Source organism: Platichthys flesus, chromosome 8 (genome assembly GCF_949316205.1).
Source record: "Platichthys flesus chromosome 8, fPlaFle2.1, whole genome shotgun sequence".
Classification (NCBI taxonomy): domain Eukaryota; kingdom Metazoa; phylum Chordata; class Actinopteri; order Pleuronectiformes; family Pleuronectidae; genus Platichthys; species Platichthys flesus.
The window spans coordinates 19,521,398-19,533,782 of record NC_084952.1 but is presented as its reverse complement, the minus strand read 5'-3'; the positions used below and the strand labels follow the sequence as shown (position 1 = coordinate 19,533,782).

Sequence of the window (12,385 nt, the reverse complement as noted above, 5' to 3'; positions counted from 1 at the left end):
ACAAAACAAGACTCGTAAATTAGCCTCCTCTTCGAATCCAAGCCTCAAACCTCTGTCTCTCTCTCTCCCTCTCCCTCTCTCTATCTCTCCCCCTCTCTCTCTCTCGCTCTCTCTCTCTCTCTCTCTCTCTCTCCAGCTAATAGGCTAGCATCGCATGGGTGGGCGCATTGCCTCTCAGGAAGGGAAAAAGCAGCTTGCGCGTACAGGGAAGTCACAAGAAACGATACGCACTCCACGCACACGCAAGGTCGGGTCCTTTATCCACTTTTTTGTGTTGGTCAAAACAGTCCTTCTCCTGCAAATCCGCTATTCTGTATGCAAAAAAAATAAAAAAGAAGCGAAGAAGAGAACCCCGGGGCGGCACAGACGAACAGGATGAGATAGCAGCGGTTATCCGTTGAGGCGATGCAACAGTAGCGCGCATCCTCCTGCGCCCCTCATCAAACGCGAGCGACTTACGTGAGCAAACATCACCTGCCCGGTCAATGGCGTCGGCTCGCCACGTCCTGCGCAAACACCCTAATGACCCGGGCACCCACCTGCACACCACCACCGACCCAACCGGCGTGTGAGCATGCCGGCCGACTGAGTATAAACCTCTGCGGGTGGGTGCGAGAGGGGGAACACGCACGCAGTGCACAGACACGCAGCAGAGAGTGCGTCTGTAGCCAAGCCCTGCACAGGCGCCCACTGTGGATCTCCAATGCAAGAGGTGCAAGAGAGGCTATAGGCGACTACTACACACACTGCGGATAGTTGTTGCGATGACTAACGCTGCGAAATTCTCTCAATGGAATCCTCAGCATGGCGAGGCGAGCAGGCAGTTTCAGACTCCAGACATATATCCACTCCCTGCAAGAGCACACCCCAAGCCTGACACTTTGCACACTGCTATGCGAGTTATTGCAGTTCACTAATGTTGCCTGGGGATACTGTTCAGTTGAACGGCTGTCAGGCAACACGTGGAAGCATCAGTTACCATAATCATCAGGTGTAATGGTGGAAACACATTCTACCCCAACATTTTGCCAATCCCTCACAGCTATAGTTAATAAACCCACTTTTTAAAATATCTCTCCAGAGCTTTGCAAGAAATGCTGAGGCTTTTTTATGGTGACAACAAGTATCCCCTCCTCCCACCATCACCAAACCAGTCTCTGCCTCCATCTCTCTGTCCATCAATCAAACCATTCATAAGCTTCGCCTTTCCCTCCCTGTCAGGAGCTGTGTGCCCTTCGCTAGAGGTCGAAAGCCTTTCATTGTCCATCCTGAGAAAGGGATGAAATATAATGTCATATAGGGGACACATGGACAGGTCTTTCACCATAGGCGGGGATGATAAAGAAAATGTATAAGTGGCCATTTCATCACAGAAGACCCTGTGCACCCACCCCTTGGCCTCATCCACCGTTCCACCATCGGCCCTCTCATCAGACACCAGTCTCTGTCCATGGTGCTGAAAGCCTTGACAGGTTTAGTGCTCTGTCCCAGCAGGCCCATAACATGATACCTCATGTGGACTGAGGGCCAGAACCAAATGCTGCAATGAAGGTCTGTCTCCTCACTGCATTTATCATTCTTCACAGTCAAATGTTATCCAAATCAAAGGAGTCAACCTTTTTGACTTAGAAGTGTAAGTTTCAGTCCTGTGTTTTGCCACTGGTGCTAAATACTATCAAACACACATGATTGCATTAGATGATGATAGTTCCCCATTGCTAAAGTTGCTTCTCAAATTCTGGGATCACCACAGCATTTCTTGAGGCAAACACAGCCCCTCAGAAACTCTTATCCATCCTGTGAACCACCCTCACCTCCTTTTTTCTGTCCACCCATTCACTGATCCAACACTCCTTCATTCTTTCAACTACTCATAAAAAACAATTCCTGCTGACAGACCAGAGGAGAAGAGCTGCAAAATGCCTCCATTATTCACCGGGTAGAACGTGTATGAATTATCAGAATGACTGTTTTTGATATTTCTTCATTAAAGTAGGGTGTTGATCAGGTCACATGGCATTACCGAGGTCAAACATACTCTACTGTCAAGGTCACAGCAGCTGCTTTTACATGTATCATATGTAGACATATGGTTTTGTGTCGTAGTACACTAATCTATTCTTTGCACTTCCTAAGCCACATCTTTCCCATAACCAGCATTGCCCATTGACATGATTGAAATCCCATTCATTTTTGTGGCAGATGTCCATGGTTCTGAAAAAGAGACGTATCTGTTCAAACCAGAAAGTAAATGAGTTGGTTCATTCCAAAAAATAAACATAAATACATGGCACAATTTCAATACAAGATTAACACACATTCTCTTGCCCTTCTTTTCAGTCAGAAAACTCTAGGATTCATGTCTAAATTCTTTAATTGATGTAAAAATGGTGTATATGCTCCTCAGTTTTAAATGAATTACGTTTTTTACATAAATAATTTTAAAATTGAACTGTGCTCCCTTCCCAGATTCTGCCTAGTTATATGGGTAGCATTCAACAGCCCTCTAATCTCACTAAGCAGTTATCCCATTGACATTTATCAAGTCTGCCACATCATTCTTCTACTAGAGGCCTGCCCCTCCCTTCCAGCCACATGAACGCTGCTGCTGCTATTTCTCCAACCTGAAATGACCTTTAACAGCCCAATTCAGCTCAATTGCTAACTTTAAAAATAATTTAATGAGACAAACAAATGATGTAAAACAAAGAGGCCTGAATAAAAAAAAAAATTCTATCAATTAATTTTTTCTATGTTAATCAACTCATCATTTCGATTATAAAAACAAGGGAGGTTTTCAAACTTCCAAATCCACAAAATACTTTAAAATATATGTTTATATATACTTATATGTTAACAATATATAAAAGCAGCAAGTCATCTGATTTGAGTAAGATGAATCATCAAAAGTTTAGCTTTTTGATGACAATTGTTTGTAACCTTAGTCATTTTTAAATGACTAAGGATACACACTAACCCCACATCAGACTTAGCAGATAGTATGTATATCTCAAAAAATTTAAAACTGTTTTATACTTGAATCTTCTATCTTAATGACCTTCCCCCCAGTTTTACAGTCAGATATATTATTATTTTTGAATGACTAAAGTTTCTCTTTAATCCTCACAATTTGTCATTCTTTGAATTCGATAATTGGCTTTTTGGTACTTTCTACTGTTTCACATTTTCAAGACCATCAGTAGCTATCCACTAAAGAACAGTGACAAACAATCGAGTCTGATCACAGGATAATGATTCATGATAATTCACAGTGTATCATCCTCTGTTCATTCAGGAAGCTCTGTTTTCACTCAGCTCCCCGTCTCCTTCCACGGGGACTGACCAGGTTCGCTGTCCGTGGTGCTGAAACCCCCCAAAACAACTGTCCATGGTGCTGAAATACTCAAACCAACAACTACTGCTTCATGTGTTTTTGTCTTTAAATGGCTTTAGACAGTGTGCAGACAGGTGTGATCTTTATATACATATATATAAATCTATATATATCTATCTATCTTTTCATCTACATATCCATCCATCTATAAAGCCATCTATCTATCTATCTATCTCTATCTTTCTGTCTGTCTGTCTCTGTTGACTGTTGGTGTTAGTACTGCAGTGTTTTACCCTCACATGGGTGGGGGTTAACTTTCACTTGCAATATACCGCTGTACCAAAGGCTTGAGTGAGAACTCTGTAAAACGTTGCAGAAACATCGCGGGTGTGTTGAACGCAGCCTGCACAGTAACACCAACTACAGATACTTTCATTTTTTCATCCTCCTCTCCTCTCGCGATAGAGCGGCGGAGTGCTTTGACGGGCAGTCGAGGTTGCAGCAGGCAGAGGGAGACGGTGGAAGGTAAAGCAGGGAGGCAGCATCATGGCGGACAGAGACAGTGGCAGTGACCACGGTGGGCCCACCGCAGGCCCCGGCTCGTTGCCCCCGGGCGCGACGGGCGCCATGTCCCGTCTGCAGCACGACACCGAGGAGCTCGCCTCCAAGCGCGTCGACATCCAAAACAAGCGCTTCTACCTTGACGTGAAGCAGAATGTGAAAGGCCGCTTCCTAAAGATAGCCGAGGTCGGGGCTGGGGGAAACAAGAGCCGCCTCACTCTCTCCATGTCGGTTGCCGTGGAGTTCCGCGATTATCTCGGGGACTTTATCGAACATTATGCTCAGCTGGGCCCGTCCAACCCGGACATTGTGCAGGATGAGCCCCGGCGGGCGCTCAAGAGCGAATTCCTGGTCCGGGAGAATCGGAAATATTACATGGATCTGAAAGAGAACCAGAGGGGGCGGTTCCTGAGGATCCGACAGACCGTTAATCGGGGACCCGGATTGGGAAGCGCGCAAGGCCAGACCATCGCTTTGCCGGCTCAGGGTCTCATCGAGTTCCGCGACGCTTTGGCCAAACTAATCGACGACTATGGCGTGGACGAGGAGCCGGCGGAGCTGCCGGAGGGCACCTCGCTCACGGTCGACAACAAGCGCTTCTTCTTCGACGTAGGCTCCAATAAGTACGGGGTCTTCATGCGGGTCAGCGAGGTGAAGCCTACGTACCGGAACTCCATCACTGTTCCGAGCAAAGTTTGGTCCAAATTCGGCAACACCTTCAGTAAATATGCGGATGAGATGAGGAAGATCCAGGAGAGGAGTAGAGAGAAGCGGGCCTCCGAACTGCTGCCAGAGGGCCCGCACGTTGGAGACGACGGTGACGACGACTGACGTGGATTTTGGGAGAGCAGAGATGAAACGACTGACTTATAACTGTAAAATAGAAAGATAATTTCCAAGGGAATCACCCCACACACACAACCTCCACAGACACAGCAGCACATCTGCTGTCTCCTCGCTCATTTAACTGGATGACACCCCCACTTACCACCCATGTAACAGTAAGCCGCTGCTATCAAGGATTGAACTGTAAGATATGAACTGTTTCCTACTTGATTTAAATGACAATGAACAGAGTGTTTATATCTCTATCAATGACAGATTTTGCACACATCAAAGCTATTTCGAAAAAAAAATGTTTAAATGTTTTCAAGCTGGTAATGTGCTAAAATGTAATCAAAAAACGAAACCAGAGGTCTATTATTGTAATGACAGTAGAACGAATATTTGACATCAGCACAAAGAGAATATATCATGGACTTTATGAAACCAAAATCAGATATCAGATGTATAGTTTATTATAACGGTACGCAGAATAAATATGAAAGCGCTCTCAAAGTGTATGAATTGCAGAAGGCACTACAGGCCTGTAAACACCTGTCAGCATGCGTGTAGACTCATATTTTGACAAGACGTTTGGCGAAGTAGGCTGCAGTCTTTAAATTGACCTAAAACATAGTAGGCTAATTAAAGCATTTCTATCATGCCATTATGGAAAGGTTGAGACTCGAAATCAAATCCTATTTTACCGGCCAAAAACAAACGGGATACACTTATCTCTGAGCTACTATATTGAATATCAACCCTCTTGCACCATGTCCATGTAAACTTAAAGAAAAAAAAGTGCTAACTTAGATGTACTAATTATGATTTTGTGAATCAGCTGTAAAAAAAAAAATCCTTATTAAGATACCCACGTTTTCTGTGGGTTAAGTTGTTTCTTTCTTACTTCGTTGTTTTTCCTCTGGGGGTTGGGGGATGCAAAAGGGTAAGGTCCACTTGTGGGATCGCAAGTCGCGGAAACAAAAAAAGAGACGCGTCAGCGTAGCGCGCGGCGAGGCAACCCATCCTCTCTGACGTCATTACGACCCGTGCCTTATACACTCCACTCGTCTACGTGCTCTCACGTGGATGGTCTGTGACCTCGACTGCTGTACGTCTTCATTTACGAGTGCTGTTATGTAGGCAGAAATATATTCTCCCCATCACTGCAGGATTTACACCCCTGCAGTTTATGGTGCATGGGTGGCAACACCAAAAATGAGGTGAAGGCTGCTGGGAGCTTAGAGGCCAACAGTGGTAGAGGGTTTAAACAAAGCTCCAAGCTGGAGCAGGCCCCGCAGAGAGATGAGGTGCTTGCGTTGGTACACTTTGGAAAAGGGTGGAGGCCTCACTGTGTTATGGCACCCTGGGGCCCAGAATCCCTAGCAGCACACCTGGCTGGGTGGCCTCTCACTGAGCCGAGATAAGTCTCACTAGAACAGGAAGCAACCTTGGATGTTACCGCCTATGGCAGCACTGGTGGTCAGCGGGGAGATTCAGCTGGAGATGTTACGGGTGGATTTGCACAGCATATGCACCATGATGTTAAAAAAAAACAGCAAGAGCAAAAAAACTAAATCAGGAGCGGCTGGATGAGGTAATTTGTCAGAGCTGAGATGGATGCTGTCAGAGAGCCAGGCAGTCAGCTAGCCAGGCAGGCCAGCCGGCCACATACAGTCAGTCTGAGTGCAGTCCAGTGGATGTAGAGGCCTAGAAGTGTAGGGTCCAGGCAGTATCTATCTCTTTATGGTGCTACAGCCCCTTGATCTCTCCTTCGGGGTATCACCGCTCAGAATATGTCACTCTTGCATTACTGTTATTCTTATACTCGTTTTTTTCGTCAAAGTTCTTTTCTCCACATTGTGTTGTCCAAAACGTGTCAGGTTTTTTCCCTCCCAGGCAGAGAGGAATCCACTGGCTTGTGTAGGATATTTCATCTTAGTGTGCAATATTGTGAACGTGCCAATCGTGGCATTGTATCATCTGTATAGACTATTAAAAGACGAAAAAATGTATAGGCTATGTGATCAGTAGATATTTGAAAGCATGTCAATGAGGTTGATGCATCTTCATTACATTTCCGAAATGTGAAGTCTTTCTTCTCAAGCAACTGCTCAAAGTGAAATAAGAGTCAGACTAGTAGTGAGGTATCTTTCCTGTCACGTTCTGTAAACCAGTAGGCTGCCTTGTCTGTCTCTCAGTGCGCATAGACTCGCTTGGGTGTTTTACGTCCCCCTACAGTCAGTCCAGAGAAAACCGTCTCCCTCCTCCCCCTGTTGAGGCCTCTTGTTGCTCTTTGAGTCTTTGAGAGGCCTCTCAAGTATTTTGAATGGTGTCTAGAACTGCACAAGGCCTCCTCTCATTAAAATCAAGGAAACTGTGAGTTTGGAGCCTGAGTGCGACCCCCTCTCCTACCTGGGACTGCCGATTGCAGGACAGCTGAACTTCAGTTTGACTTTGACTTGTCTTTGATTTCACTTGAGCTAGTGATTAGCTGCAGCAGACCCAAAGGACAGAGGAGTCTGTTGCTGTTTTTAAAACTAGGAATACAGTCCCTCTCTGATGCGGGCAGACTATGATCTCAGGTCTGCTTGTCAGGAGTCCCTGCATAACACAAAAAGGCTCCTTTTTCATTGTCCAGGCAGCGAAACTGTATGTTACATTCAGACACGCAATGCAGTCCATTCCCTCTTTTGACCTGATCGACCTGTAGGCTTACATTGAAGTGCTTGTTAACAGTCAACATGTTTTAAGTGGTTATTCCACCGATCAGCTTTATTTAAAGCAGGTTGGCCTACAATGGCTTATATTACTGAACCAAGTCACACGCCCTGTTAGAGTTGCGTGCCACCTAGCTGACATGGAGGGGAAACACAGACTGCATGGACTACAGCTTTAGAGGCCTCTGCTGGAAAAAAGCTATTTATGTTCTAGCCCTGTTCTCTCCGACATGTTGGATATCTGAGGCTAGACTGAAGCAGATATACTCAAAGAACACCTGGTCAAAGAAAGTAACAGACATCTTACTGAATCCCTCCCTAAAAGGTTTTGTGCTTGATCTGTGCTTGATCTGTGCTTGACTGGTCATGCCTGTGGCATTTGAGCGAAGAAAAATGTTCCAGAAAATCCCATCTGTTCTTCGCAAGACTTGTTTTGGCTCAGGTTTGTCTCTGAGTGTTGGTGAAAGGCCTGATGAAGCCTGGCACTGCACTGTAGGGGCTTACAGCAGCATTCTACCATGACCTACTGACCCGGCCAACAGTCAGACCCAGTTAGGACTGTTCTCAGTTCTGGAGAGGAACAGGAAATCTCTCTCTCCTCTTGCACAGAAGATTATATTTCCTCACTTTACCCTGTGAATGTTAAAAAGCCCATTTCCATTAAACTCACGTACAAGCCACCTATGACTATGTGCCTGGCTAAGCACATCTGAGGTCATTCTGAGTTCGTCTTGAGTTCAGCACGAGTGTGGAACCTGTTGTGAGCATTCTACCTTTAGCTTAAATCCATGTCAGCCTCTAGGAGGGTCATGCTATGCTAACACCTCCTGTCTCTTTCTCTCACCCTAATAGCCAAATATAGGGAGAGCCTCAGCCTGCTCATGGAGTTAAATTTGTGAATACCTAACTCTGTGACACACACACGTTAAAAAAAAGAGTAAAAGCTGTGTTGTATGGTAATAGACTAGTCGCCAGGTGCCACTGGATCAGTCGTGTTTTAGTGTAGAAATGTGATTCTGTTATGAAACATGACTCATCCATTTTGGGTGCAGGAGGGCACTCGTGATTCTGCCGAAAACAATGTGATCAAATCTGATTTCTGAGTTTATGAGAGCTCACCCGGTGTCACAGCAAAACCTGCAGTGACCTTGCAGCCATGTTGTGCTCACATTGTCATCCATTTCTGGGACTCAGATGCAAAATGGTAGGCAGATGTTTTTCCATCTTGTTCCCCATGTGAAGCGTCAGTAGTCCAGCTGTGTCCCGTCCTCAGTTGCTCTGGCTAAGTTCAGCGTATAGGGGTGAAGATGCACTGAAGCTGTAAGCATTGACAAGAATGTTGTCATTTATTATACATTGGTTGCCATTGTAACAGTCCTTAATCATGGTGTTGCCCTGCCTTTTGTCTGTTTTTGCTGGTGTTCATTTTTGTCAAGTTTATTTAAAGAGGTTTCTTTTGTTGCTCAAGGTGTCCAGACCATTCATTGCATGTTTCAATAAATGGAAACAGATAGCAAATTAAATGGACATAATTCAGTGCAATAGCAACAGTAGCCACTTGTTGCATGTACTCAGAGTCAGGTTGCTATGGTGGCTCCCAGCTGCAGGTGCTTCGTCTGCTTGTTCCTCCTGGCTTTAAGAGGGAGGTTATACATGTTTATGACTACATTCAACCAGCCACATGCTCACAACTTATAACAGCAAACTTCCACAGAAATCAAATATGGGCGGTGACCACACGCCTCTACCAAACTGTACAAGTACTGACTGAAAACAGACAAAACTTCCATTAAGGGGTCCCAGACAACCAAATCTTCTCTGTTTCTGGTTTTTAGTGTTGTATTCTTTCATTGGCCATTCAGAGTCCCTCGTTAATCACACAGCCAATCGCAGCCTGTGGTAAAAGCTAAGCACTATATGACTCATCACAAACCACTGACAGAGAAGCTAATTCAGCATGTCTTGTGTTTGCACACGCACCTAGTAGAAGGGTCCATCATGTTTGCAGACTGTATAGGCTACTGTTGCGTATAGATATAAAGACTTTCTTTCTGATGATTTGAAGATGTTGGGAAATGGATCCTGGATTTCAAGGGGTGGGGTCAATGCACAATGAACATATCCCATGTCACAGTTTGGTCTAAATCCCTTTACCATCCCCATATGAGATAATGTGTTGTATCTTTCAAAATATTTTATCTGTGGCGTGTGTGTGTGTGCGTGTGTGTGTGTGTATATATATAAATATATATATGGTTTGTTATATATGATGCTCCTCCTTTCAGAAAAATATAACATGTAAACAGGAAAAAACATATTGCTGTTTTTGTTCCTTTGTATTTTATACTTACAGAAAGCATTGAATAAAATGAATACTTGCACTTTAGATATATTAAGAAAATAAAAATCGGCATATTATTTTTGATAGGGATCTCACATTCAAAGAGTAAATTAAAGGCTTTGTGACTATTGCTGGACAGAGATGTATTGAGTTCTACTTATTGAAGTATATTTTGTCTGTGTGTCAGAAGGTTTACTTAAGTAAATTGCATGATAAAGTAGTGCTACACCGATATTGTTCTTTTTTTAGTTGGTAAAAATGTCTGAAAACTGTGATAACAACCCTCCTATATCATGTTTAACCTCTCCTCACCCCTTCTAGAATATTTCTTACTGAAATATGGCCTTTCCTGACTACATGATGATGATGGTGCTTACTTTGGCTTTGACATCAAGCTCATCCTATACATCTCAACGTCTTCATAACTCGCGTCCTCACACTTCATTACTTTCTGTTATGTACTCTCGCTACCTTATTAAATTTTCTGTTGATGGCAAAAAAGGTGTGCTGTTTTGTACATTGCTCTTTGTTTTAATGTTGGGGAGCCTTGTCTGAATAAATGACTAATTGCGCAATAAAGTCATTCCACATGTGCCCGTCTCTGCACAACTGTCTCAACACTGTACAGGCACCCAGATAGCAGGGCTGGGCTCAAAATGTAAAACATTAAAACTTCTTAAATACTGTGACAACAGTCATGTCTACTTAACGTAAATTGAAGCTGTTCTGTTCTGTTCTGAAGTATAGTGATTATTTTGTATTAAGGCAATATATACAGTATATATGTGACTGGAATTTGATTTTGCTTAATTTTTCATACTGCTAAGTGACTGCAATCATTTAAAGTTTTAGAAGACCTGATTCACAGTCAGCTGTGTAAGGAAAGCTTCTTCACACTTTTAATAAAAAATGCAGACATAACAGGAGGGTAACTCCAGACGATGGAAACAAAGATCGGAGTTTTCCCTGACATCTGCTCTTGACTTCCTTGTGGAAAAAAACAACACTGCCATAGTGTTGCCACAGTAGGAAAGAATATACTATGAACAGTATAGTAACAACTATCATCAGCCAGGTGAGGATTTCTTAATTCTGCTGGAGGCAACGTGTTCAGTGTATCAAAAAGGTATAAAAATCATAAAAAATATTGGCACCACACATTTGTGTTATTAGAAGCATGTTTTGTTGCTGTGATGTAAGAAACACTTTGAGTCCGAGGAACCAAATGGGCTAACACTTTTTTGTCAAGATAAGTTAAAGAGCTTGTGGGAAAACGGAAGGTTGAAGAAATGACTGGTCTGACACATACAGAATCGATTTCCATAGAACCTCAGTTGATGCACTCACAAGTCCAGAGTAGAAAGAATATATCAGGTATTGTCATTCCTTGTTTTGAAATGTGTGGGCATTTATAGTCACTTGTGCTGTATCAAACAAATGTAATTAAAACCTAAAGAGAACCAAATATTAGATTACATTTAAGTACACTTTGGGCTTGTCTATTTCCTCTAGTGTCTGGACCCCATTAAAAGGTAGCTGGGGTAATTTTTAAATCTCAGAAACACATTGTTCTGTTGTTCTCTCTTATTCACAGAGGAAGCTGCACAAAAATGATATAATGAAAAGTCCAATGTGAAGAATTTAGGAGGATCTTTTGTCAGAAATCAATTGTAACATTTAGAATTGTGTTTTCATTTATGTTAGATTGAAACCCTGAATCATTGTGTTTTTATATCCATGGAATTAGCCTTTCATGTCTTCATTAAAAGGAGTTTCTCTTCAACAGAATCTGCCATGCTACACCACACACCCAGAATGAAAGTCAAACACTGGCTCTGAAGTGGGCCTTTCATGGTTTTATGTTACCTGCAGGCCACTGTAGATTTTCCTTTGCAAGGAAAGGGAGGGTGTGGGGGGGGTTAGTTGGTGACCTGTAACCTAACAACTCTATGACACTGAATATTGCACACTGGTCCTGTACGCATGAGGCATGTTGCATTAAACGATGTGTATGTGGCCATGTTGCTTATTCTCTAAAACTAGCTAGCAAGCAAACTAGCTTCATAACTTCATTTTGGTGGGTTATTGAAAAGTATTCAAAGTGGCGCTGTCCAAAACAATAAATCCCACAAAACACAGTATAAAGAAGCAATAAAACCAACGCATGACAAAAAAAATCTAAATTTATACATTTTGTCAGCGGGAATCACTTTTTTTTCCAAAGGTTTCATAAGAACAGCTCAAAAAGCCTCTATACAACTGACATTCTAAGAACAGCTGTAAACATTGATCGATATTGATACAAACAAAAACATTTTAGGCCCCACACATTCAGTCAGTCTGAGTTTTGAGCTACAGTTGTGCACCACCTGCTTGTGAAAGGTCAAAATGTCTGCTGTCTAAACAGACTGACACTCAATATTTGCTAAATGTAGGATTTGAACTTTGACCCGCACTTTATTGACGAAAGAAAGGTTTACTCAGGTAAATTAGCCTTCAGCTGTGGAGTCATTTCTTTGGTAAAAGTTACACCAAGTAAAAATAGGAAGTAAGTAAATCTCACCTGTGTGTGATAATCTTTCATTTTCAGTTTCAGGAGAAAGGACA

The 12,385-nt window shown here is 43.1% G+C and overlaps 1 protein-coding gene across 1 annotated transcript; it reads left to right on the top strand.

Annotated features, from left to right (window-relative positions):
- Positions 1 to 3,697: 3,697 nt before the first annotated feature.
- purab (purine-rich element binding protein Ab) lies at positions 3,698 to 10,371 on the top strand. Its single transcript, XM_062393640.1, has one exon. It carries the CDS (start codon positions 3,881 to 3,883, stop codon positions 4,724 to 4,726), a length of 846 nt encoding a protein of 281 aa, XP_062249624.1. The 5' UTR covers positions 3,698 to 3,880; the 3' UTR covers positions 4,727 to 10,371.
- Positions 10,372 to 12,385: the final 2,014 nt, after the last annotated feature.

What these genes read in the sequence shown, in the direction of transcription:
- purab (XM_062393640.1), top strand. Translation starts at nt 3,881, where the DNA reads ATGGCGGACAGAGACAGTGGCAGTGACCACGGTGGGCCCACCGCAGGC.